The sequence below is a fragment of the Mobula birostris genome, unplaced genomic scaffold, assembly GCF_030028105.1.
Source record: "Mobula birostris isolate sMobBir1 unplaced genomic scaffold, sMobBir1.hap1 scaffold_834, whole genome shotgun sequence".
In the NCBI taxonomy this organism is placed as follows: Eukaryota; Metazoa; Chordata; class Chondrichthyes; order Myliobatiformes; family Myliobatidae; genus Mobula; species Mobula birostris.
The window spans coordinates 22,784-49,669 of record NW_027278551.1 but is presented as its reverse complement, the minus strand read 5'-3'; the positions used below and the strand labels follow the sequence as shown (position 1 = coordinate 49,669).

At 46.9% G+C, this 26,886-nt stretch overlaps 1 protein-coding gene across 1 annotated transcript in view; it reads right to left on the bottom strand.

The window, feature by feature from the left end:
- Window positions 1-26,103, bottom strand: part of LOC140193767 (uncharacterized) — a 47,596-nt gene extending 21,493 nt beyond the window's left edge. Inside the window, exons 1-4 of the mRNA XM_072250934.1 lie at window positions 26,036-26,103; window positions 9,517-9,548; window positions 7,358-7,528; window positions 5,803-6,062 (exon numbers count right to left, since the gene is read on the bottom strand). Coding sequence (XP_072107035.1) covers window positions 5,803-6,062; window positions 7,358-7,528; window positions 9,517-9,548; window positions 26,036-26,103 — 531 coding nt within the window. The remainder of the gene's footprint in view (window positions 1-5,802; window positions 6,063-7,357; window positions 7,529-9,516; window positions 9,549-26,035) is intronic.
- Window positions 26,104-26,886: the final 783 nt, after the last annotated feature.

Below are 26,886 nucleotides of genomic sequence, written 5' to 3'. Positions count from 1 at the left end.
GAGCAAATCTGATAGGAGAGGAGAGTGGAGCATGGAGGAAGGGCACCAGAGGGAGGTAATGGGCATTGAGACACACAGGGCATGGAGCTAGAACAGGTTAAACACCAACAACGCGGAATAAGGTGTAACAGCTACAAAGAAAGTGTGGTGCAGGTAAACAACAAAGGGCAAGATCATAATGGGGTAGATTGTGAGGCCAAGAGTGCATCTTATTGAACTACAGGTCTGTTCAAGAGCCTGATGACAGAGGGGTGGAAGCTGTCCTTGAACCTGGTGGTACGGGCTTTTAGGCGCTTGTATCTTCTGCCCGATGGGATGGGGGAGAAGAGAGAATGTCCGAGGTGGGAGGGGTCTATGATTATGTTGGCAGCTTTAATGAGGCAGCGGGAAGTGTAGACTGAGTCCTTGGAGGTGCGGGGGTGAGGGGCTGGTTCCGGTGATGAGCCAAGCCGTCCACAACTCTCTGCAGTTTCTTGTAATCATGAGTAGAACAGTTACCAGACCAAGTCACCATGCATCCATGAGAAGAAGTGAGGGATGTGCAATACTTATTTAGCGGAGGAGTTGGTGAGCTTCCTTGGCTAAGGCTTCTAGCTGGTCCAACCTGGAAAGGCTATCACTCCTAGGACCTTGACGCTCTCAGTCCTCACAACCTGTAATGGTTATGCCTGCTTATACCCAACAGTGCTTGGCTTCAGACGACAGTTTCTCAGTCAGCAAGATCATGCAGTCAGGGAGGGGTGAACTGGTCAGACACCGGCAGGGATCGAAGTAACTCACTGCACCCAGGGAAAGAGACCCAATCATTCCCAGAAGTTGTTGCCTCCGTAGTAACTCTGATAATCCGGCACATCGGGTTGTGGTACGGACTGTTGGATGTTAGAAAGCTGAGGCTTATGAGGGCATTGGTCAGTCTGCATTTGGACTATTGCGAGCAGTTTTCAGCCTCTTATCAAAGAAAAGATGTGCTGGCATTGGAGAGGTTCACAAGGATGATAGGGCTAATGCATGAGGAGCATTTGATCACTTGGGGCATGTACTCGCAGGAATGGTGCGGGGTTGGTGGGAGATTCTCATTGAAACCGACTGAATATTGAAAGGCCTAGATAGAGTGGACATTGATAGTAGAGTCTAGGGCCAGAGGGCACAGCTTCAGAGTAGAAAGACTTTGGAACAGAGCTGAGGAGGAACTTCTTTAGCCAGAGGGTGGAGAATCTGTGGAGGCCAAGTCATTGAGTCATTAAGCTGGAGGTTGATAAGTTCTTGATTAGGCATGGTGTCAAAGGTAACAGGGTGGGGGAGAGGCAGAATGAGGGTGAAAGCCAATGGCACAGCAGACTTGATGAGCTGAATGGCCTACCTCTGTTGCTATGTCTTATGGTCCTATTCCAACATACTTTTCTTTCACTTCGAAACCCTTTGACCTCTACAGGCTACAAGGACAAGGATGGCAAATGCAGAAGATCTGAAAGCTCACACCACCGGGCACAAGGACAGCTTGCGTCCCACTGTTATTGGACCTTTAAATAGACCTCTTGTAGGACAAAGACAAACTCTTAACCTCCCTACCTAGCTCATCGTGCCTCTTGCACCTTACTCTTCTAAGTACACTGCGCCTTCTCTGTAACTGGGGACTATGCAGCCTGCTTTGCTCTGTTTGCCTTGACAGATGCTCCACAAAAAGCTTTCTGTCCAGATGCTTCACAGCTTGGTGTGGCAATCGCTGTGCCCAAAACCGCAAGGAACTGCAGAGAGTCGTGAACGCAGTTCCATCATGGAAACCAGCCTCCCCTCTCCACCATCTCAGTCTAACCTTCCCGGGAAAGCCGGCAGCACAAAGACTGCACTCGCCCGCCCTGGACAGTCTCTCTTCTCCCCTCTCCCATCGGGCAGAGGATACAAAAGCTTGAAAGCTCCTGCCACCAGGCTTAAGGACAGCTTCTACCATCTTTTTAATGGTTATATTTCTTGAGATACGGTGTGGAATAGGCCGTTCAGGCCTTTGGAGCCTTGCCGTCCAGCAATCCCCCAATTTAACCCCAGCCTAAACTTACAATGAACAATTAACCTCCCAACTGGTACGTCTCTGGACTGTGGGAGGAAACTGGAACACCTGGAAGAAACCCATGCAGTCGGGAGAATGTACGGACAGCGTCCGGAATTGACCCCTGATCCCTGGTACCGTAAAGAGCTGTGCTGACCACTACACTACTGTGCCACCCAGAGGTGGAGTTCCCTACTCCTGTTGGTGCTGGATATATTTATAAAGTATTATAAGGATAAATATTGTAGAGATTAGGTTTACTTGTCACATGTATATCGAAGCATACAGTGAAATACATCATCGGCATCAAATCGAAATCAGCAAGGATGGGTAGGGACAGCCCACAAATGTCACCATGCTGGTGCCAACTTAGCATGCCCACAACCTACTAACCCTAACCTGTGAGTCATAGAGAACAGAAATAGGCCCTTTGGCCCATCTCACCCATGCTGATCGGGAAACCTATCTAAGCAAGTTCCATCCATCTGAATTTGGCCCACATCCCTCCCTATCCACGTACCTGCCCCAAATGTCCCAGTGGTGCAAAGGTGCAGTTTTGGTCACCTACCTACAGGAAAGATGTAAATAAGGTTGAAAGGGGACAGAGAAAATTTACAAGGATGTTGCCGGGACTGGAGGACCTGAGTTATAAGTGAAGATTGAACAGGTTAGGACTTTATTCCTTGGAACGTAGAAGATTGATAGAGGTATACAAAATTATGAGGGGTATAGACAGGGTTAATGCAGGCAGGCTTTTTCCACTGCTGTAGGGTGGGACAACTCAGGTAAAGGGAGAAACGGAACATTAGCTTTTACCTCCCACGGGAGCAATGCTTTGATAATTATCATAGGTTGAGAGCAGTCTTGGGTTAACTGTTGACCAGAGTGTTCCCTCTCTCCCCCTCCCAATGAGAGCAGCCTGTGTGAAAGTTACATGGACATTATTAGCACAGCAGGCTGCCTCTTTCCCCTCAGTTGGATAACAAGCTTCCTGCTCATTAATTAAGAATAATGAGACTCCGTACAGAATCATTAGACACAGGCTTGGGATGGTGGTGACAATTTAGGTCATTTCTCCCTCCTCGGTTTACACTGTTGGAAGAAAATTAAACAAGGCTTCAGCTATTTCATATTCCTCAGCAAATATCCCAGATTGCTGAGATACATCCTAGGACGCACTGGGACATATTGTCTGTGATGTAACCTGGGGTCATCGGATGTTTCGGGTCTTTCTGCATCAGACACACTCTCATCCAGGCGACTCAGCCGGGGTTGATCACGCCCCGGCTTGTGTCCTAGCAGCACTGGTCCATGGGTCACACCTCTTGATCCTCAGCCATATTAGGAAAAGGAGAGAGTAGATTCTGCAGAGCGAGCAGCCAACAGAACCTCTGCACCCCACCTCTATAGGCTGGCATTGTGCCCTCCACCCCTGTGCCTGGCACTGCTCCACCAACTCCTGGCATTTGGCTTTCTTATGCTCCAACGCCTCCTCAGACTGGTCTTTCCAAGGCACAGTCAGCTCTACCATGACCACCTGCTTTGAGGTTTCTGAAAGAATGACCAGTCTCAGGGATGATGATGTGATGAAGTCAGGGAACTTCAATTGCTTGCCCAGATCGACTTTCAGTTGCCAGTCAGACACCATGGCAAGCAAGTCTGCTGGTGTCACCCAAAACACCTGAATCTCCTCCATTTCCTGGACATCCACGCTCACCCCATCTCCTTGTTGCCTTAGCAGGGATAGAGTTCCTCTTGTCCTCACCTACCACTGGATGACATCTTTACATCTTTACACCAGATGCATCTTTACCTCTGCCCCAATCTCTGCATTCCACAAGGATTACTCTCTCCGTGATTCCCTCGTCCATTCATCCCTCCTCACTAATCTCCCTCCTGGTACATATCGAAGCAAGGGAGGAGGTGAATGGACAGAAATGCTACACCTGCCCATTTACCTCTTCCCTCACCTCCTTTCCCAAAGAGCCCTTCCAGGTGAGGCAACACTTCACCTACAAATCTGTAGGTACTCCCAATGTGGTCTCCTCTACATCTTGTAGGAAAATCCTACAAAAAGTAGTGGATATGGCCCAGTCCATCACCTCCACCCTGGTGCCCCACCTCCTTCCCTTTCTCCTATGGGCCTCTCACCTCTCCTATCAGCTGCCTTCTTCTCCAGCCCTTGACCTCTCCCACCCACCTCGCTTCACCCGTCACTGTCTAACTATCCTCCTTCCCCACCCTCCACCTTTTTATTCTGGCATCTTCCCTCTTCCTTTCCAGTCCTGAAGAAGGGTCTCAGCCCAAAATGTTGACTGTTCATTCATTTCCATAGATGCTGCCTGACCTGCTGAGTTCCTACAGCACTTTGAGTGTGTTGCTGCAATATGGTAATGTCTAGGTAAACTTGTTCTTTTTTGAGAAGTGCTGACCGTAAGATAATTATTGGCCAGGACTCCAAGTTCTGAGAGAACATGCTGGGGCCTTGAGCAAGCAGGCAGTGCTTTGGTTTAAAATGTCATCTCCAAGGTAACATCTCTCCTCCCAACCACATTTCATTCATCGATAGTGTCTGAACCAAGAAGAACCAATCATCAAGGACCCTCGCCATCTGGATGATGCCCTCTTCTCACTGCTGCCATTGGGCAGGAGGTACAAAAGCCTGAAGCTCCACAACGCTGCACGGTATCGGTGACATGGGTTCGATTCCTGTCACTGTCTGAAAGAAGTTTGTATGTTCCCCGGTTGCAATGGTTTCCTCCCAAAGGTTGATTGGTCATTGTAAATTGTCCTGTGACGAGGCCCAACCAGACTATGCTGGACCATCAGTCATCTACTTACACCCACCTCATCTCACTCTCCCACGTTCCCGTTGGCTCTACCCCTCACTCACGCTCTTCATCGTCATTATGTGCCGTGTTGTATGATCTGGGCGATCATGGTCCATCCGTGACCAGGATCATCCTTGGAAAATTTTTCTACAGAAGTGGTTTGCCATTGCCTTCTTCTGGGCAGTGTCTTTACAAGACTGGTGACCCCGGCCATTATCAATACTCTTCAGAGATTGTCTGCCTGGCGTCAGTGGTCACATAACCAGGGCTTGCGATATACACCAGCTGCTCATTGAACCATCCACCACCGGCTCTCATGGCTTTACGTCACCCTGATTGAGGAAGGGGGAGCTAAGCAGGTGCTACACCTGCCCAGGATTGACCCGCAGGCTAGCCGAGGGATAGAGCACCGTACACCTCCTTTTGTAGTGACGTAACTCCACCTCGTCACTCAATCAGCCCCGGCACTCACACACTGGGACGGGGTAATTAACCCATCGACCGCATGTGGTGTTAGGAAGTGACAGGAACCTGAAGCACCTGGGGGGTGGGACCCACACAGGCCTGGGAGAACATGCAAAGTCCACACACACACACACACACACACACGCATACGCGCGCACGCATACAGAGGCAGAGCCAGAGGTCGGGATGGAACTTGGGTCTCTGGAACTCAGGTGCTGGCTGTACCTGCTGCACCAAAGGATCGCTTAGATATCCTTTGGGAATTGTGCCCTGTTACCCTGTGTGCAACTTCAAACCCACCCACCTTGCCAAACTCCCATAGCTTCTTGTGACGGCCACTTGGCCCACCGAGTCTTCTCTGGCCCACTCCACTTAATTCCACCCACTGCATCGCGGAGGGGAAACAGGCCCCAGCGTTGGGCCACGCAGACGCATATTTCAGGGCCTCTGATAGTTACTCACCCGAGTGATCTGGTCCGAAGCTGGTACCGTCACCGAGCCCTGCAGCCAGGCATTGCTTTGTGGCAGGGTCCTCTCCCAAAGCAGATCCTCCTGTGTCCCGCGGCTGGCCAGAACCTTTAGCTCTGATTGCGAGCCAAATGTCCCGTGCATGTGATAGGAGAACTCGATGCATGCGCCCTCGGTCAGATTCAGCGGCGGGCTCTCCAGGCGGATAAACTGGCCCTGAATGAAGTTACTTGCCTCCTGGTAGATGTAGTAGCCTGCTTGAGAGACCGGGTAGCCATGGTGAGACTGGTTGGCTGGGAACTCGTCCGCATCCTACCCCCACTCCTCGCACCCTTCCTGTCCCTCACAGCAGCCAGCCTCACCCCTCATCAGACTCCACCTCAGTCACTGAGCCAGACTGCAGAAACAGGCCCCTTGGCCCATCAAGCCCATGCTGGCCATCATTTAGGATCACCCAACACTAATCTCACAATGCCATCGAGAGTCACCACCCTACACCCACCCTGCCATATTCTACCCCTCAAATACTCACACCAGCGGCCGACTAACACCCATCCCCACATGTCGTTGAGATGTGAGATGGAACCCAAACATCAAGGGGAACCTATAGGGTCACAGTGAGAACATAAAAACTCCACATAGATAGAAAAACTCCACATATTACTACACACATACAGACACAAACACACATACATACATATACACACACAGATACAGTACGTACAGATGTACAAACATACACAGGGACACAAACACAAACACAGACACACACACACACACACACACACACACACACACACACACAGACACACACACACACACACACACACACACAGACACACACAGACACACACACACACACACACACACACACAGACATGCACACAGACAGATGCGCAGACATTCACTGATTCACTGACACGGAAACATATTCATACACACACACATACATACATACATACATACATACATACACATACACACTCACAAACACACATACATATACAAACACACATACACAGCCACATACATACACACACAGGTGCACTCACACAGAGAGACACACACAGACACACACAGACACACACACACACACACAAACACATACACAGATACACAATACACATTTAGATTCACAGACAGACGCAGGGACACACATATAGATACATAAATATACATATGCTCAGACACACACAGATGCACACACACAGTCATACACAAACACAGACACAGACATGCACACAGACAGACACGTGCAGACATACATAGACACTGATACACACACACACACACACACACACACACACACACACACACACACACACACACTGATTGCTGGCGGCCGGGATCGAACCAATCCACCTGTGGAGAGAGGAAGTAATCCAATCCCTCAAGTTGACAACCCTTTGTAAAGCATTTGAAAACATTAATTCTGTTCATCTGTCTACAGAACCTGCACAACCTGTTAAGGCCTTCCATAATTTCTGTTTTTAACTAAACATTTGCCGATACTCTCTGCATCCGGCTGGGATTCGGATTTCCCGCTCACCCTTCTTTGCTTCATTGTTCCAGGGCGCTGGATAGTCCTGTGAGGGGCCAGTGCTTTGGGTAGGCGTTTCCCCGTTGGTCCTGATCCATTCTCCACTGTCGGATTCGCACACCTGAGTCCAGTTGCAGAAGGGCTGGGAGTTATCATTGAAGTCACAGCGGGTGATGTAATCTGATGGTGAGAGAGGAGACTGATTAGTCGAAAATCAACATCAACCCCAATGCAACAGATCCTTTGGCTTATGGTGTTGTACCAAAGTAATTATGCAAATGGGGCCTAAATCTGTTCTGCCTGTTGTGGAAATAAGCATATCTGTAACTCTGAAATCAATATGAATTTGTAATGTAATATGACAAAATGGAACCTGTGTGATCCCAGAGTGCTTTGCTGGTTTGCTGGTTTGTTTGAGTGGAGGCTTACCAGGAGTGAGTGAGTGAGTGAGTGTGTGTGTTTTATCAAGACATGTGTTTTATGGCTGGTGGGGGGGAATGTTTTGACAACAGAGAAAAACAGGACACTGCTGTCCTGGGGGGAAGAAGCTCTAAAGACAAATGGCCTGATCAAAGAACAAATGCCAGAAACCAGAGATGGATGCAGATAATGGAGGAATGCCATTATGGAACGGAACATCCTAATTACTTATCTCTGTAGAAGTATTAAAGAGGTTTGTTTTGAGCTGTAAGGTTGAAACCATCTTCCAGGCTATAACATATGGAGATAGACCTTCCCTTGCACGTAAATAATAAAATGCGCCTGTAATTTGATCCACTCTGAATTTGTTGTAGGTTGTTACTGTATATTAGAAAACCTAGCTGAACGGTACATACCACCGCACATGATCATAATCCCCACATCTCCTCTCAGTTGGAGTCTGTAGAAATACATATTGAATTTTGTGTTTTTTGTAACCATTTGATGTGATAAAATAGAGTAGACATTCCCAGAGTGTTAAACTAATATGTTGCAATGTATGTATGTGCCTAAAGCAGCAGGAAGAAACTACAAGAAATGTGCTTACTAAAGGAATATGTGACTACAATCACCCAATGTACTGAACATTGTGGAATAAGGAAGTAACAAAGACGAGCCAACCGCAGATGGCAGACTAAAACGAATGTGTCGGGAGGACCGAGCTCACTGGAAGCAGTAGCCTTGTCTCGTTCTTATGCATAAAAAGAATGCTCTGTAAACAGTGTGTTGGAAGTCTCCTGCCATCTATTAAATGTTACTAATGTGCTCACCACAACCACTATACCTGGCAGCTCGTGCCAAATATACACCACCCTTTGTGAGAAGAAATTGCCCCTGATGTCCCATTTAAATCTCTCTCCTCTGGTTTTATGCCCTCTTTGTTTTTAGATCAATGGTGATCAGCCTCAGATCAAAACGGGGGATTGATGGGCGGGACAGCTTGAAGGGCTGGAAGGGCCCATTCTGCGCTGTATCTTGATAAATAAATAAATGGTAATTATTATTGTCATGGAGCAAGGGAGCTTTGTTTTCCATGCGATTGAGACAGATCACTTCATCATATTGTGCCAAGGTGAGGCCACACTCAGGATGGAGGAGCAACACCTTGTATTCCATCTGGGTAGCCTCCAACCTGAGCATGAATATCAATTTCTCCTTCTGGTAAACAAATACCACCCCTTCCTTCTATTCCCCACTCTATCCTCTCACTTCTCCTCACCTGCCTTTTACTTCCTCCTGGGTCCCCTTATCCTTCCCTTTCTCCTATTATCCACACTCCTCTCCTATCGGATTTTCCTTCTTTCCCTTGATACTTCCCACCCACATGGCCTCACCTATCACTTTCCAGCTAGCCTCCATCCCCTCCCCCCTCCGTTTTATTCTGGCAGCTTCCCCCTTCCTCCTCAGTCCCGATGAAGGGTCTCGGTCCAAATCGTTGATTGTTTATTCATTTCCCTAGGTGCTGCCTGGCCTGCTGTGTCCCTACAGCATTTTTTGTGTGTTGTTTTGGATTGGGTGCCCACTGAGTGGCAGGACTTCGGGGAGCCCCAGAGACTCCAGGGTTGTCAGCCCAGGTTCTGGAAGTGGGACTGCTGTTCAGTGGTGCCAAGGCTAACAGAATGCCAGTGTCATCTTGAGGGGTCGAGTGGCCTGGAGCAAACAGGAAGAGACAAGTGAAGGAGCAGTACCTTTCTTGGGCTGATCATCGCTGCACTGTAAGCTGTGGGAAGAAAACAAATCAAAATATTCAGCAACTTCCTGAGCAGAAGCCAAGAGATTAGTGTAACATTCGTCAATGCAAAGTCCCACTCAAGCACTTCCCTACCCCCAGTAACTACATCTACTTTACACTTTACTGTCTGCCTGCACTGCACTTTCTCTGTAGCTGTTACACTTTATTCTGAATTCTGTTATTGTTTTACTTTGTTCGACCTCAGTGCTCCATGTAATGATAGGATCTGTATGGACAATGTGCAAGACAAGCTTTTCACTGTACCTCACTATCTGTGACCATGATCAACCAATACCAACATCCTTCTCTCCTTCAATATAATGTCACATTCAGCCTGTGGGGCCTCGGGTGAACCTCTCTTTCACATGTCGTGGCACAGTAACATTGTGGTTAGCATAAACACTTTACAGTGCCCAGCGATCTGGGTAGGAGTCTATTCCGCAAAATAGATATAGATAGACAGACAGATAAGCAACACACATAAAAGTTGCTGGTGAACGCAGCAGACCAGGCAGCATCTCTAGGAAGAGGTACAGTCGACATTTCAGGCCTGAAGGGTCTCGGCCTGAAACGTCGACTGCACCTCTTCCTAGAGATGCTGCCTGGCCTGCTGCGTTCACCAGCAACTTTTATGTGTGTGGCTTGAATTTCCAGCATCTGTAGAATTCCTGTTGTTAGACAGACAGATAGCTGGATTGATTGATAGATAAATAGATAGATAGACAGATAGATTGATTGATAGATAGATAGACATAGATTGATTGATAGACTATCTAGACAGATAGGTAGATTGATTGATTGATGGATAGATAAATAAATAAGGCATCCGTTAGTCTTGCGAGACCATGGATCTGCTCCTGGAAATTCTTCACTCTCCAGGGCGCAGGCCTGGGCAAGGTCGTATGGAAGACCAGCAGTTGCCCATGCTGCAAGTCTCCCCTCTCCACGACACTGATGTTGTCCAAGGGAAGGGTGAGGGCCGATACAGGTTGGCACTGGTGTCGTCGCAGAGCAATGTGTGATTAAGTGCCTTGCTCAAGGACACAACACGCTGTCTTGGCTGGGGCTCGAACTCACGACCTTCAGGTCGTTAGTCGAATGCCTTAACCACTTGGCCATTTGATAGATAAATAGATAGACAGATAAAGAAGGTGCTCAAGAAGACAGCTTCTATCATCACAGACCCCCATCATACACAGCACGCCCTCTTCTCACTGGTAGCATTTGCCTGGACGTACAGAAGCCTGAAGGAACAGGTACTTTTCTACAACCATTAGATACTTGAACCAATCTGCACAACCTAACCCTACCTCAGCAAACACTCCTCTTGCCTCAGACCATGGACTTGCTTCTCGTTGTGTCTTTTTGTTTGTTTTACACTATAGCATTGCTCTTTCAAACTTCCTCTTCCACTGTCTTGTATAAGTTGCACTCAGCTGCCACGTTATTGTGTACCCCCTGTAACTAATAAAGTGTCCACTGAGTCTATGCTCGTGGTCTTCTGCTGCGACAGCCCATCCACTGTGAGGTGCAACGTGTTGTGTGCTCAGAGATGCTCTTCTGCACACCACTATTACAATGCGTGGATATCTGAGTTACTGTCTCCTTTCCTGTCAGCTTTAACCAGCCTGGCCATTCTCCTCTGACCTCTCTCATTACCAAAGCATCTCCACCTACAGAACTGCCGCTCGCTGGATATTTTCTTGTTTCTCGCACCATTCTCTAGAAACTCTAAAAACTGTTGTGTGTGAAAATCCCAGGAAATTTCACAACATATGCTGGTGTTATTAAGCCTGATTCTGAATTTCTGAGATACTCAAACCACCCTGTCCAGCACCAACAATCATTTTCTGTTGAAAGTCACTAAGATCACATTATTTCCCAATTCTGATGAATAGCTGAACCTCTTGACCATGTCTGCATGCTTTTACACATTGAGCTGTTGCCTCATGATTGGCTGATTAGATATGTGCAATAACGAGCAGCTATATCTAATAAACTGGCCACTGAGTGGATCATGTGTATACTATCTGTTCCCATGATACTGCCTGTCATTGTGGCCGTATCTCACCATACTTGATCACATGATCTACCCTGGGTCCAATACATCGATGCAGCTACAAAGAAGGCTTGACAGTGGCTATATTTCACTAGGAGTTTGAGGAGATTTGTTATGCCACTAAAACACTCACAAATTCCTACAGATGTACTGTGGGAAGCATTCTAACTGGTTGCATCACCGTCTGATATGGGGGAGCAGGTGGAGGGGTGGGGTCTACTGCACAGGATCAAAGTAAGCTGCAGAGCATTGGGAAAGCTCTGTCATGAGACTAGCCTCCGTAGCACTCAGGACACCTTCAAGGAGCGATGCCTCAAAAAGGCGGCATCCAGTATTAAGGGCCCCCATCACCCAGGACATGCCCTCTTCTCATTGCTACCATCAGGAAGGAGGTACAGAAGCCTGAAGGCACCACTCAGTGATTCAGGAACAGCTTCTTCCCCTCTGCCGTCCGATTTCTGAATGGACATTAAACCCACTACATCACTACCTTTTTATTTTAGTTTTTGTACTACAGATTTAATTTAACTATTATATGCATATACTATTACATATATATATATATGTGTGTGTGTGTGTGTGTGTGTGTGTGTGTGTGTGTGTGTGTTTGTGTGTGTGTGTGTGTGTGTGTGTGTGTACCTCCTTCGTGTGGGCACGTGGCCAAGTGGTGAAGGCATTGGACTAGCGACCTGAAGGTCGTGAGTTCAAGCCCCAGCTGAGGCAACATGTTGTGTCCTTGAGCGAGGCACTTAATCACATTGCTCTGTGACAACACCGATGCCAAGCTGTATGAGTCCTAATGCCCTTCCCTTGGACAACATTGGTGGCGTGGAGAGGGGAGACTTGCAGCATGGGCAACTGCTGGTCTTCCATACAATCTTGCCCAGGCCTGCGCCCTGGAGAGTGAAGACTTTCCAGGCACAGATCCATGGTCTTGCATGATGCCTTTATTATTATGTACCTCCTTCCTGATGGTAGCAATGAGAAAAAGTATATAAAACTTACTGTAATTCACAGTTTTTATTATTATGTTGCACTAGTGCCGCAAAGACAACAGATTCCGCTACATACGGTATGCTGGTAATATCAAAGCTGATTCTGATTCTGATGAGGCGAACTTGGTTGCCATGGGTGAAAGGGCCTTTTCTGTGCTCTACGATTCCACAACTCTAATATGTTGGGGGAATAAAGTTGGTAATCAAGAAATTAATGAGAGTTAAGATCGAGATCTTTAAGGATCTGATTGGTTCCAACAGAAGACTGCAGGAGCATTAGTCATAATCGTCCAACGTAGCTGCTCAGAAATTGGGTCACCAGATTGGAAAATTTCAAATGCCTCTCTTAACTTAAGGAGGATGCACAAGAACCCAGTTAACCCTCGATAATTCATTTGCCATGCAATTACGGTGGACAACAAATCTTTTCAAAAGCATTGCTTCCTCAGGATTTTTTTTTGTTTATGATAGACCGCTTGAAGCTGAACACAAATATAATCCCAGACTACTTTATAAAGTTCGAAGTTGGAGAAACAAGAAATTAACTTTTATTGAATGTAATGCATTTAATTGTATAATATTGCTGACGCTTTGCAATTGTTTAACTAACGGTATTGCGGGTAAGGTATTGGTGTGGATGGAGAATTGGTTGGCAGACAGGAAGCAAAGAGTGGGAATAAACGGGACCTTTTCAGAATGGCAGGCAGTGACTAGTGGGGTACCGCAAGGCTCAGTGCTGGGACCCCAGTTGTTTACAATATATATTAATGACTTGGATGAGGGAATTAAATGCAGCATCTCCAAGTTTGCGGATGACATGAAGCTGGGTGGCAGTGTTAGCTGTGAGGAGGATGCTAAGAGGATGCAGGGTGACTTGGATAGGTTGGGTGAGTGGGCAAATTCATGGCAGATGCAATTTAATGTGGATAAATGTGAAGTTATCCACTTTGGTGGCAAAAATAGGAAAACAGATTATTATCTGAATGGTGGCCGATTAGGAAAAGGGGAGGTGCAACGAGACCTGGGTGTCATTATACACCAGTCATTGAAAGTGGGCATGCAGGTACAGCAGGTGGTGAAAAAGGCGAATGGTATGCTGGCATTTATAGCGAGAGGATTCGAGTACAGGAGTAGGGAGGTACTACTGCAGTTGTACAAGGCCTTGGTGAGACCACACCTGGAGTATTGTGTGCAGTTTTGGTCCCCTAATCTGAGGAAAGACATCCTTGCCATAGAGGGAGTACAAAGAAGGTTCACCAGATTGATTCCTGGGATGGCAGGACTTTCATATAAGAAAGACAGGATGAACTGGGCTTGTACTCGTTGGAATTTAGAAGATTGAGGGGGGATCTGATTGAAAAGTATAGGATCCTAAAGGGATTGGACAGGCTAGATGCAGGAAGATTGTTCCCGATGTTGGGGAAGTCCAGAACGAGGGGCCACAGTTTGAGGATAGAGGGGAAGCCTTTTAGGACCGAGATTAGGAAAAACTTCTTCACAAAGAGAGTGGTGAATCTGTGGAATACTCTGCCACAGAAAACAGCTGAGGCCAGTTCATTGGCTATATTTAAGAGGGAGTTAGATATGGCCCTTGTGGCTACGGGGGTCAGGGGGTATGGAGGGAAGGCTGGGGCGGGGTTCTGAGTTGGATGATCAGCCATGATCATAATAAATGGCGGTGCAGGCTCGAAGGGCCGAATGGCCTACTCCTGCACCTATTTTCTATGTATGTTTCTAAGCTAAAAATGTTTTGGTGATGATTTTCATTTGTACTCAGTGTCTGAGGCTTCTCGCTTAAGTGTCCAACAACAATCAGCCAGAATTGATGGATACCAGTTGTTCTGATACAGTTTCTCCATGACCACATTTCACCGTGCTCGTCACTGTCAGTGCCAAGATTGGCAGAGAAGTATTCTAAATGGGAATGCAGAAAATGGATCTTTAGTGACATGTTGCACTTCATGGTTTTGTATGCTTGAAGCATGTTCTCAACCAGCTGCATGTAGTTTGGTGCTCTATAGTTGCCAAGAAATTTTTCAGCAATATCCTTGAATGCCTTCCATGCAATTTTCTCCGGTTCCACTAGAAGTTCTTTGAATTGCCTGTCATTGACACCTGTTTGGTTTGTGGACCAACAAAAATGCTCTCCTTAATCTTGGCAGCCTCCAAGAGGACACAATCTTGCCGTTGGGTTTGGAGGTTTGTGTGCTTCAATGACCCGGAGAGCGATGTTGGCTGGAGTCTGGGCTTTATGCTTTGGCTCTTGGTAGGATCACCCATGTCAAACAGGTCAAAGAGTAGAGAGAGGCCAATCTAAGAGTGGCCCACCGATCCTTCAGGTTCGGGGGTTCAGCTCAGGGCTAATGACCCTGACTGGTAAAACAAAATTGTTATGAACACAGCAATGAAGAATCCTTCATTGACGGTGCGACGGTATTCCTGGGTCTTGAATGACTGACAGCAGTGAAAACGAAGAGGATTAAGACCATTGACAACCCCTAAAGGAAGCTCAAGTCACAGTTTATACGGGTCAAAGGTGACCTGGGACTCAGGTCAGCTGGTGTTTACAGGAGTCTCTGTGAGCGCAGAGCAGCGTATATCAGCTAGACGGCACGCACGGTGGAAACCCGCATCAAGGAGCACGTTTGGGATACCTGGAGAAATTGGCGGTAGGTGAATATTGCATTCGCAATGGCCATAGGATTGACTTTGATGGCATAAAATTACTGTGTCATGCCAAAGGCTTTTGTGACCGCCTGGTGAAGGAAGCCATGAAATAAAACCAGAGAATTTTTTTTTTTAACAAAGACGAAGGTCTCACTCTAAGTAAGAACTGGATTTCCATTGTAAACAAGGTGGGAGAAGGGATACCTGATTGGATGAGGACTAACCAATCAGGAGGGACGGACTACAGGATTCTGAGCCGTACAAGAGTGTGAAAAGATCACAGCTGTGGTACAGCTCCACCTTGGTGTGGATGCTTTAAGTAGGTACCACGTTTAATCTGCACTGAGCCCACCTCTGAGCCCTGGTGACATCAAAGAGTTGGTGTTATTAGACATGACTGGTGATGACAAGAGACACTGGATGCACCTAACGCATTCGCTCCAAGACTGAGTTGAGAGGCACTGACACACAGAGTTAGAGTCAGAGCTTCATCTCTCTACTATCAGCAAATAAATTAATTCCAGACCACCCACTGTGAAGTGTAGTCACTGATGTGACCTAGTGGCCAAAATCATATGCCTACCTGACACCTTTCTTATAACTCTGTCTATCTATATGTCTGTCTATCTATCTATTGACCTGAGGATCTATCTATCAATCTATCTGTCTGTCTGTCTGTATCTATTTATCTACCTGTCTGTCTATCTATTGATCTGAGGATCTATCTATTGATCTATCTGTCTGTCTGTCTAACTATCTATTTATCTATCTGTCTGTCTGTCTATCTATCAATCTATCAATCCATCGATCTATCTGTCTGTCTGTCTATCTATCTATGTATCTATCTGCCTGTCTATCTGTCTGTCTATCTGTCTATATATTTGTCTATCTATTTACAGTATATATTTGTCTGTCTAGCTCTCTGTTTATCTATTTGTTTATTGATTGATTGATTGGATTGATTTTTGATTAATTGGGGTACAGCACAGAAAGGGCCCTTCCGGCCCTTCGAGCCGTACCATCCAGCAACCCAATTTGACCCTAGCCTAACCACGGGCAATTTACAATGACTGACTAACCTACTAACCGGAATGTCTTTGGACTGTGGAGGAAACGCACACGGTCAGGGGGAGAACGAACGGGCAGCGGCGAGAATTGAACCTGGGTCACCGGTGCTGTAAAGTGTCATGCCAACCACTACGCCACCGTGCCTCCAGCTTCCTCCAATCACCTTCAAACTATGTCTTCTCGTTTTAGCCATTGTCTCCCTGCGAAAAAAGACACTGGCTGTCCGCTCATCAGCTTGTACACCTCTATCAAGTCACCTCTCATTCTCCTTCGCATCAAAGAGAAACGTCCTGGGCTCGCTCAGTCTTTCCTCTTCTCCTCCATTGTCCTCTCTGCCGGAGCCTCAGGAGGGGAAATCTAACCCTTCTCCAGGCTTAGCACCGGCTCTTTATTAGCAGGATCACCCTTTCATAAACCTCTCGCTGACAGATGTTACCTTGAATTTCTACTACAAATGGGCTTTATGACCTTACAGGGAGTTTATCATCACTGGCACATCTTGAGCCTTTAATGTAACTCATCATGAATTATGCTGAGGGACAGATATATGTCGATGTGCGAATGTGCACGTGAGGTGGGTCTCGCATTTGCAAAAGACCTTGAGGAACTCGGCATCACCCAGAGTGAGGCAGGCCACTCAGCTGGCATTACTGTGATACCGTCTTTTCCCACCACCCCTTTGAAAAAGGGCTAGTGTATCCTCTGGATTGCACAGCTCTCTCATGCCCTCTCTTCTCTTCTCAACCCCACCACCCCTGTCTTTGTATCTCTCTCTCTCTCTCTCATTTTTTCTGCCTTTCTATCCCCAGCTCTTTGTCTCCCTCACTCTTTCTTTCCCTGTCCATTCCTCTTTCTCTCTTTCCTTTTTCTTCCTCTATGTCTTCTCTCCTTTCTGTTTCTTGCCTTCCCTCTCTTTTTTCACTTTGTCTTTCTCTCTCTGTCTCCTTTTCTCTCCCCCATTTTCTCTCTTTCTATCCCTCTCTCTCTATCTGTCTCTCTCTCTTTCACTCTCTCTCTATCTCTCGCTCTCCCCCTCTCCCTCTCATCTGTTAGCCACCTGCTTCTTTTCTCCCTTTCCCTGCCTCTGTCTCTATCTGCCTCTGTCTTTTCTCTCTCTCATTCACTCTCTTTCTTACTCTCTCTCTCTCTCTCTCTCTTGCTCCCGATGTCAGTCGTGTTACTCCCGTGTGTAGGAGCTGAGATGCTGGAGGGGCTGCCCTTCGGCGGAGGGGCTACAACAAGATCCAGTCCCCACTCGCTGTCTGTGTAACCAATCCCATGGTTTTGTCTCATGCTTCTCCCTGAAGATGCAGAATTGTCTGAGGTACCCTGGACCTGTACTTGCCCATCACCCAAGCTGATTACTGTTGTTTTCTTTGTGGGAGTTTACAGTGAGAAGCTTTGACTGCTGGCTACCCTACAACAACGACTGACTGTAAGGCAATTTGGGAAGTCTTCAAGCTTCAAGAATTCATTCATTCAATATATGCTGTGTCATATGACATCATCATTAAGTGCCGTGTTTTATGACGTGGGCGATCAGGGTCTTTCCGTGACCATGATTGTTCTTGGAAAATTTTCCTACAGAAGTCGTTTGCCATTGCCTTCTTCTGGGCAGTATCTTTACATGATGGGTGACCCCAGCCATTACCAACACTCTTCAGAGATTGTCCGCCTGGCGTCAGTGGTCACATAACCAGGACTTGTGATGTGGTCATCGAGCATCCACCACCTGCTCCTGCGGCTTCACATGACCCTGATCGGGGGTGGGAGGGTTGTAAGCAGGTGCTGTACATTGCCCAAAAGTGACCTATAGGCCAGTGGAGGGAAGGAGTGTGTTACAACCCCTTTGAGGTTTCTCTACCCTGCTAAATAAATTTGTTCAAGATTGCTTATTGTCATTTTTCAGTGCATGACCTCCAAGAGGGCCACGACCTTGTTACAGGATTTGGAGGGATTGACCCTCCAAGAGGGCCAAAACCTTTTTGTAGAGTTTGGAGGCTTACATACCTCAATGACCCAGAGAGCTATGTTGGCTGGCGTCAGGACTTTATGCTTTGGCTCTTGGTGGGGTCACCCATGCCAAACAGGTCAAAGGGTAGAGGCCAGACTAAGAAGGTCTACTGGCCCTCCAGTTTCGGGGGTTCAGCTCAGGGATAACAACCCTGACTGGTCAAACAAAATTGTTATGGAAACAGCAATGAAGAATCTTTCTACATCGGAGTGCGATGGTATTCTTGAGTCTCCACCCGGGACTTGCAAGACTGACAGTAGTGAAAACTGAGAGGAAGATATTGACATGCTGAAGGAATCCCTGAACACTGCCAGAGATGGAGGATCTTCATTGCTGCCTAAATGCCAGCGGCATAACGGGGTTGTGGTAAACCATATATATATGTTGTAACTGGGTTACCTGTCTGGACACACCCCTCTGCTGACTGCCCCTGTGGCTCCTCCCACTGAGTCCTGTATAAAGGTGTTCGCCTTGCCCCTCCCCCTCAGTCCGGGACAGACACTCACTGTGGAGGTCGTATTGTACAGCGAATAAAAGCCTTTCGGTATTTTACCAAACCTCAGTCTTTTGGAGTTATTGAAGGTGCTTCAGGGGTAAGATAGTGTTCTATATGTCCTTGTTAGTGGGCAGACTGGTGCTGGTGATAGCTTGAGCAGTTTTAACTATCCCTTGTACAGCCCTGTTGACAAACACTATAGAAATGCAGGTCCTAATATAGATTCCTGATTAGCCAGAGCATGAAGGGCTATGGGGAGAAGACAGTTCGGGGCTGAGAGGGAAATGGATCAACCATGATGAAATGGCAGAGCAGACTCGATGGCCTAATTCTGCTCCTATATCTTATGTCTTATAGTCTTAATATATCAGAGAGAGTTTGTGAGGGCATCGATGCTGAGGTGAATCACGCAGAGCTGCATGAGGAAAACACTCAAGTGTACAAACTGGGAGCATGAGACCACTTGGCCGCTCGACACTGTTCTGTCAGTTAGATCGTGGCTGGGCTGATTGTAATCTCAATCTTGTGATCTCTCGATTCACCTCCCTCTTCCGTAAATATACTCAAAGACTCCGCTTCCACTGCTTTTCAAGGAAGGGGGTCTGGGGAGTCACCTGAGAAAAATATTCCACCTCATCCCAACTTGTGGGCAGACACTTGACTGGTTTTAAAGAGGTGTTGCAAATTCCCCCACAAGATGAGCCATCTCTCTCCACACTCATCCTATTAATATACCTCAGGGATTTATAACTGGGTGTGGGCTGCAAGGTTTGCTGACAGTGCAAGGTTGATCTCGGTCCCTCTGACATAGAAAGAATCCACTCAGCCCATTGGGCCTGGGCGTGTTCTCTGAGCAATCCTCTACTTCTCTCCTTACATTCAAAGTTCTAAGTTCATAGAGTCATCCAAAAGTCAGCACAGAAACAGGCCCTTCGGCCCATCTAGTCCATGCTGAACCATTCAAACTTCCTACCGCCATCAACCATCACCGGGACCATAGCGCTCCATACCCCTACCATCCATGTACCCATCCAAACTTCCCCTAAGCTTTGAAATCGAGCTCACATGCACCACTTGTGCTGGCAGTTCGTTCCACACTGTCAGCACCCTCTGAGCGAACAAGTTTCCCCTCATGCTCCCCTTAAACTTTTCACCTTTCGCCCTTAACCCATGACCTCTGGTTGTAGTCCCACCCAACCTCACTTCAAAGTAAATTTATTATCACAGTACACATACGTCACTGAACATCGTTGATAAGCTATGTTGGTGCTGGAATGTGTGGTTGTCCTTGAGGGCTGTCCCCAGCCCTGAGATTTATTTTCTTGCGGGTGTTCACAGTAAATACAAAGAAACAAAATAGAATAATTGAAAAACAACACACAAAGATGGCCAAACAACCAACGCGCAAAAGACAACAAATTGTATAAGTTCAAAAAGAAAAAAAACATAGTAATAGATAAACAAGTAACTAATACTGAGAACAGGAGTTGTAGAGTCCCTGAAAATGAGTCTTTAGGTTGTGGAATCAGTTCAGAGTTGTAGTGAGTGAAGTTATCCACGCTGGTTCAGGAGCCTGATGGTTGAGGGGCAGTAACTGTTCCTGAACCTGGTGGTGTGAGTCCTGAGGCTCCTGTGCCTTCTTCCTGATGGCAGCAGCGAGAAGAGAGCGTGGATGGTGGGGGTCCTCTATGGATGCTGCTTTCCTGCAACAGCACTCCCTTCAACTACCTCTCACCCACACACTAGGGGGATAGTTTACAGCAGCCATTTAACCCACTGCCCCACATGTCGTTGGGACATGAGAGGAAACCGGAGCACCTAGGGCAAACCCACACAGTCACAGGGAGAACATACAAACTTTGCAAACACTCCCTCCACCATCCCTCCCCACACACACCCACACTCACACACTCGAACGCACACATACTCTCACACTCTGTCTCACACACACTCTCACACACTCAAACGCACACATACTCTCACACTCCGTCTCACACACACTCTCGCACACTCAAACGCACACATACTCTCACACCCCGTCTCACACACACTCTCACACACTCGAACGCACACATACTCTCACACTCCGTCTCACACACACTCTCACACTCAAATGCACATACTCTCACACTCCATCTCACACACACTCTCACACTGTCTCACACACACACTCACACTCAAATGCATACATGCTCTCACACTCTGTCTCACACACACTCTCACACACTCAAACGCACACATACTCTCACACCCCATCTCACACTCAAATGAACACATGCTCTCTCACTCTGTCTCACACACACTCTCACACTGTCTCACACACACACTCACACACTCAAACGCACACATACTCTCACACTCCGTCTCACACACACACTCTCTCTCACACACACACTCGCACTCTTTCTCTCTCTCACACACACACACACACACTCAAACACATACTCTCACACTCTGTCTCACACACACACTCACACTCTCTCTCTCTCTCACACACACATATACTCACATGCTCAAACACACATTCTCTCTCACACACACACATACACACGCTCTCTCTCACACACACACACTCTCACTCTCTCTTGCACACACACTCTCACACACAAACATACACATTCACACAATCTCTCTCTCACACACAAACATATAGATTCACACTCTCTCTCTCACACACACACACTCACACTCTCTCTCTCTCACACACAAACATATAGATTCACACTCTCTCTCTCACATACACACACTCACACTCTCTTTCACAAACACACACAATACAAATACTTATGTCAGGATGCTGTTTATTGACTACAGCTCAGCGTTTAACACCATCAATCCTACAGCTCTGATCAAAAGCTACAGAGCCTGGGTCTACGTACCTCCCTCTGCAACTGGATCTTCAACTTCCTAACTGGAAGACCACAACCTGTGTGGATTGGTAATAACATCTTCACCTCAATGACAATCAACGCTGGGGCACCTCAGGAATGTGTGGTTAGCCCACTGCTCGACATCTGAGACTGTGTGGCTAGTGTTACGCAGGTGAGAAACTGCTAGAAAGTTCAGCAGTCTAATGAACAAGGAGGCAATTAAAAGAGAGAGAGAGTACGGTGTGAGCTGAGACACGAGCTGGGAAGTCACCATGGTAACAGCTCAGAGCGGCTGAGCTAACGGACGCTGGAATTTTGGATGGATTATAAAAAGTGGATCCTTTGGTCTGATAACAGCAGAGGAGACACGACACGAGAGAACTGGGGAAGCTACCTGAGAAACCACTGGTGGAGCTTAAGACCACCACGAGGGTGGAGACCACGGACCGATTAATTTCCACCCGTGATTACCAGTGCAGGTAAGAGCTTGCCTGTGGGGGTCTGCTGGTGGTGAACCCATGCCGTGGGTTAGTAGACCGTTCCCTACGAGGGGCTCTGTCCATCTGTGTCTGTGTGGGGGGGTCACACAAAGTGACTCTGAAGACTTCGGAAGCAAGAACAACTAAAGCTGCCAACTTGAACATCAATTCAATTAACTCTCTCTCTCTCCATCAATTCAACTCGACGCAACACAAAGTGAACTGAACTGCTTCAACTTACCTGACACCGTAAGACTGATATCTACCTCCTGGACTATTATTTTTGTATATATATATAATAGTTTATAACCTGTATTGTATTATTCGGTTTAATGATATTGATTGGTAGTAGTAATAAAGATAGATTTTGTTTATTGTAAACCAGACTCCAGGTGCGTTCCATTTCTGCTGGTCCTTTTCAACCCGTCACGGAGTTCGTGGCACCAGGCACAACTCAAATGGCATCTATAATGATGCTAATGATGCAACCATTGTTGGCAGAATCTCAGATGGTGAGAGGACGTACAGGAGCAAACTAGATCAGCTGGTTGAGTGGTGTCGCAACAACGACCTTGCACTCAATATCAATAAGACCAAAGAGCTGATTGTGGACTTCAGAAAGGGTAAGACAAGGGAACACACCCCAGTCCTCATAGAGAGACCAGAAGTGGAGAGAGTGAGCAATGTCAAGTTCCTGGTGTCAATATCTCTGAGGATCTAATCTGGAACCAACATATCGATGCAGCTACAAAGAAGGCACAACAGTGGCTATATTTCATTAGGAGTTTGAGGAGAGTTGGTTTATCACCAAAGACACTCACAAATCTCTACAGGTGTACCGAAGAGAGCATTTTTACTGGCTGCATCACCATCTGGTATGGGGGGGATGTGGATGTGGGGTACTACACTAACAAGGGGGAGAGAGATATCACTCCTGCAACAAACCAGAGTGGGAGACCAGCAGCTCGCTGTTTCGATGTTACAATCTCAGACATCCCACCCTGCAAAAACTCATTTCAGGGAGGTAGCACCATCAATTTGCGGGAGACTCCCGGAACTTCCAGGAGAGGTGGGATGTCTGCAATAGAGTAGCTCCTTAGCAGCTAGCCAGCTAGTTTGAATAACGTTAGCTATGCTAATGATCGAATGACACCTGTTAAACTCGCCTCAACATGTCTTTTACAGTCTTAACCCACCATGGGCAACAGAAAAGTCACTGTTGCAAACAGTACAGCGAACAACACTGTCATTATTTTTGACCCCTATTAGGCAGGGGTACACTTTAGTGTAGTCTGGGGTGACGTACATTTTATATTTTTTTTTTTGGAACACTCTGCCATGGTGTGCTCTCGCGCTCTCTCTCTCTCTCTCTCTCTCTCTCGTGGTCGCTCTCGCGCTCTCTCTTGCTTTCTCTCGCTCGCTCGCTCTCAAAAAAATTGATTTCCGTGACATTGTATATAATTTTCAGGCATCAGGGAGCCACTATTAATTTGCAAGAGACTCCCAGAACTTCTGGGAGAGGTGGGATGTCTGCAATCTGCCATGTCACTTGTCCGAGTCCTGACTCGAGGACCAACACACTCAAGAGAGAGATAGAGAGATAGAGCTAGAGAGAGATAGAGAGACAGAGAGAGAAAGAGATATATAGACAGAGAGATAGAGAAATAGAGAAATATATAGAGAGAGAGAGATAGAAAGAGAGAGGGGGAGAAAGAGGGGAGAGAGAGAGTGGGGGGGAGAGAGTGGGGGAGAGAGAGAGAGACAGAGAGAGAACGCTGGATTGCAGGGACCTTGCATTTATTTCTCAGTCAGGTTTATAATGTTGTGACATTACTATTCTGCAACAGCAGCACAGTGCAAGACATTAAAGTTACAAAAAAAAAGTGTTTTACATATTGCACTGTACTGCTGCCACAAAACAACCAATTTCACAATTAGTCCCTTGGTGACAATAAATTTGATTCTAATTCTCTAGCTGAAGTCTGAGCAAGGTTGTATAAGATGGCAAAAACATATTAGTTCCAAATCCCATTCCCATTCCTGTTCCAACGTGTCAGTCCATGGCTTCCTCCTGTGGCCACCCTTATATTCCGTCTGGGTAGCCTCCAACCTGATGACATGAACAACCTTTCCTTGACATTCTGATAATTGCGCCCCTTCTCCTTCACCATTCCCCATTCCTGTTTCCCTCTCTCACCTTCTCTCCTTCCCTGCCCATCACCTCCCTCTGGTGCTCCTCCCACTTCCCTTTCTTCCATGGTCTTCTGTCCTCTCCGATCAGATTCCCCCTTCTCCAGCCCTTTATCTCTTTCTCTAATCAATTTCCCAGCTCTTCACTTCACCTCTCCCCCTCTCCCGGTTTCACCCATCGATCATATGCTGCCATATACTTCATCCTCCCCTCCCCCTGCCTTCTTACTCTGTCTTCTCCCCTTCCTTTCCAGTCCTGAAGAAGGGTCTCACCCTGAAAGGTCGAATGTTTACTCTTTTCCATCGATGCTGCCTGACCTGCTGAGTTCACCCAGTATTTCGTGTGTGTTGTTAAGCATCACCTCCCCACTCCTACATTCAGTAAAGTACATATCAACCCTAAGATTCATTTTCTTGTGGGCGTACTCAACAAATCTATAGAATTATAACCTTAACAGAATCAATGAAAGACCGCCCAGCTAGGTTGTTCAACCAGAGTGCAGAAGACAAAAAAATTGTACAAATACAATAATAATAATAATAAATAAACACATACTAAACATCGAGAACTTGAGCTGAAAAGCCCTTGAAAGTGAGTCTTTTGGTTGTGGGAACGTTTCAATGATGGGGCAAGTGAAACTGAGTGAAGTTATCCCCTTTAGTTTAAGAGCCTAATGGTTGAGGGGTAATTACTGTTCCTGAACTTGATGGAGTGAGTCCTGAGGCTCCTGTACCTACTTCCTGATGGCAGCTGTGAGGAGAGGGCAGGATCTGGGTGGTGGGGGTCCCTGATGATAGATGCTGCTTTCCTGCAACAGTGTTTCATGTAGATGTGCTCAATAGTTCAGTACTGGCCAACTAGTAAAGGCCAGAGTCCCATACAACCCCTAACCACATGTGCTGTCACATTCAAGGATCTATGGATTTGTAACCAAGGTCCTTCTGCTCCTCAGACCTCTACAAAATACCAGCCTTTTCACCTGACTCCAGTGCCAGTGACACCACAACTTGCTTGGGGAAGAAAAGTTCGGTGAACCCTTTGGGACGAATTGTCAGCAGAAAAACCATCTGCCCATCCAACTTGTCAGCTCTCCCATCCATAGGTCTGTCAAACCTATAAAGCCTCTCAAGTCCAAGTGAACAGAAGATCTTGCCCACCCTCCCCACCCACCTCCACCTTCCTCTACCTTAAGCCTTTCTTCAGCCAGACCATAGTGAATCTGTGGAATTCATTGCCACAGATGGCTGTGGAGGCCAAGTTGCTGGGTATATTTAAAGCCCAGGTTGACAAGTACATAATTAGTAAGGGTGCCAAAGGCTACAAGGAGAAGATATGAGAATGAGGTTGAGAGGGGAGCAGACTTGATAGGCCTAATTGCCCGTTTCTGCCCGTATGCCTTCTGGCCTTATGCTCTCTGCTGGAGAACAAGCTGAAGGGGACATGTCAGGAGCTAGAAGAACGCAAGCCCTTTCAGTCACTTCAGATGTCAGTGAGGGAGGGAAGTTTCACTCTGGGACAAGTCACCGTCCATTGCGAGGAGCAGGGAACCATTCCCCCCTCACCACCTCCTCTGAATCTCAATTTCATTTACCCAATACAAAGCAGGAAAAATCAGTGTGTGGGGGGGGGTACTCACCTCAGACTCTCAAGGGACACTGCAAAAGCGATAAACATCCCCAGGAAGTAGAGCGTGCAGCAGCCCATTATACCCCGCGGGGAAATCTCGGTGGACTGATGCGAGCCAAGTCAATGGATGCCATTAAATACATGATATCATTGAGGGTGGGGTACTGTAATCTTAATTGACCGTCATCGGTGGCAAGGGGCAGAGATCACACAATCTGTATCATAACAGTTGCACAAATCTGCAGAAAAGTATAAGGAAATGTCAAAGTTTGCTTTTGAGTTTGAAAAGGGAATTCCCCTGGTTAAAGTGGCAGCAATCTTTTGCACGACTTCAGAATTGCTACACATTCTGATAAGATTATGGACTCATAAAGATATATATAGAAGTATAATGCAATTTAATAAAAGTTGTTCCATAGTGTCATAAAATTGCCACATTTGTATGGAGTGTGTCAATAATTTCCTCTTCAACCAATGCATCTGCGAAGTTTCTCTTGGTGGCAGTAGGACTTTAAACTGAGTGACTGTTGCCTGCACAATGTGCCAGCTCTGAGCATGAGTGTGCCCCTGGCAAGGTAGTCCCACGGACTGGGGTGGGTCCGATTGTTTCCTGCTGAGAACACACAAGCTGCCCGAGGAACTCAGCCGGTCGGGCAGCCCCTGTGGAGGGCAGTGGTCAACCAAAGTTCAAAGTAAATTTATTATCGAAGTATACATGTGCTGCCATACCCAACCCTGAGATTCATTTCCCCCTTGTGGATATAATAAGTGCAGAGTGGAATGATAACCATAACAGGATCAATGGAAGAGCGCACCATCTTGGGCGTTCAACCAGTGTGCAAAGCAGAACAAACTGTGCAA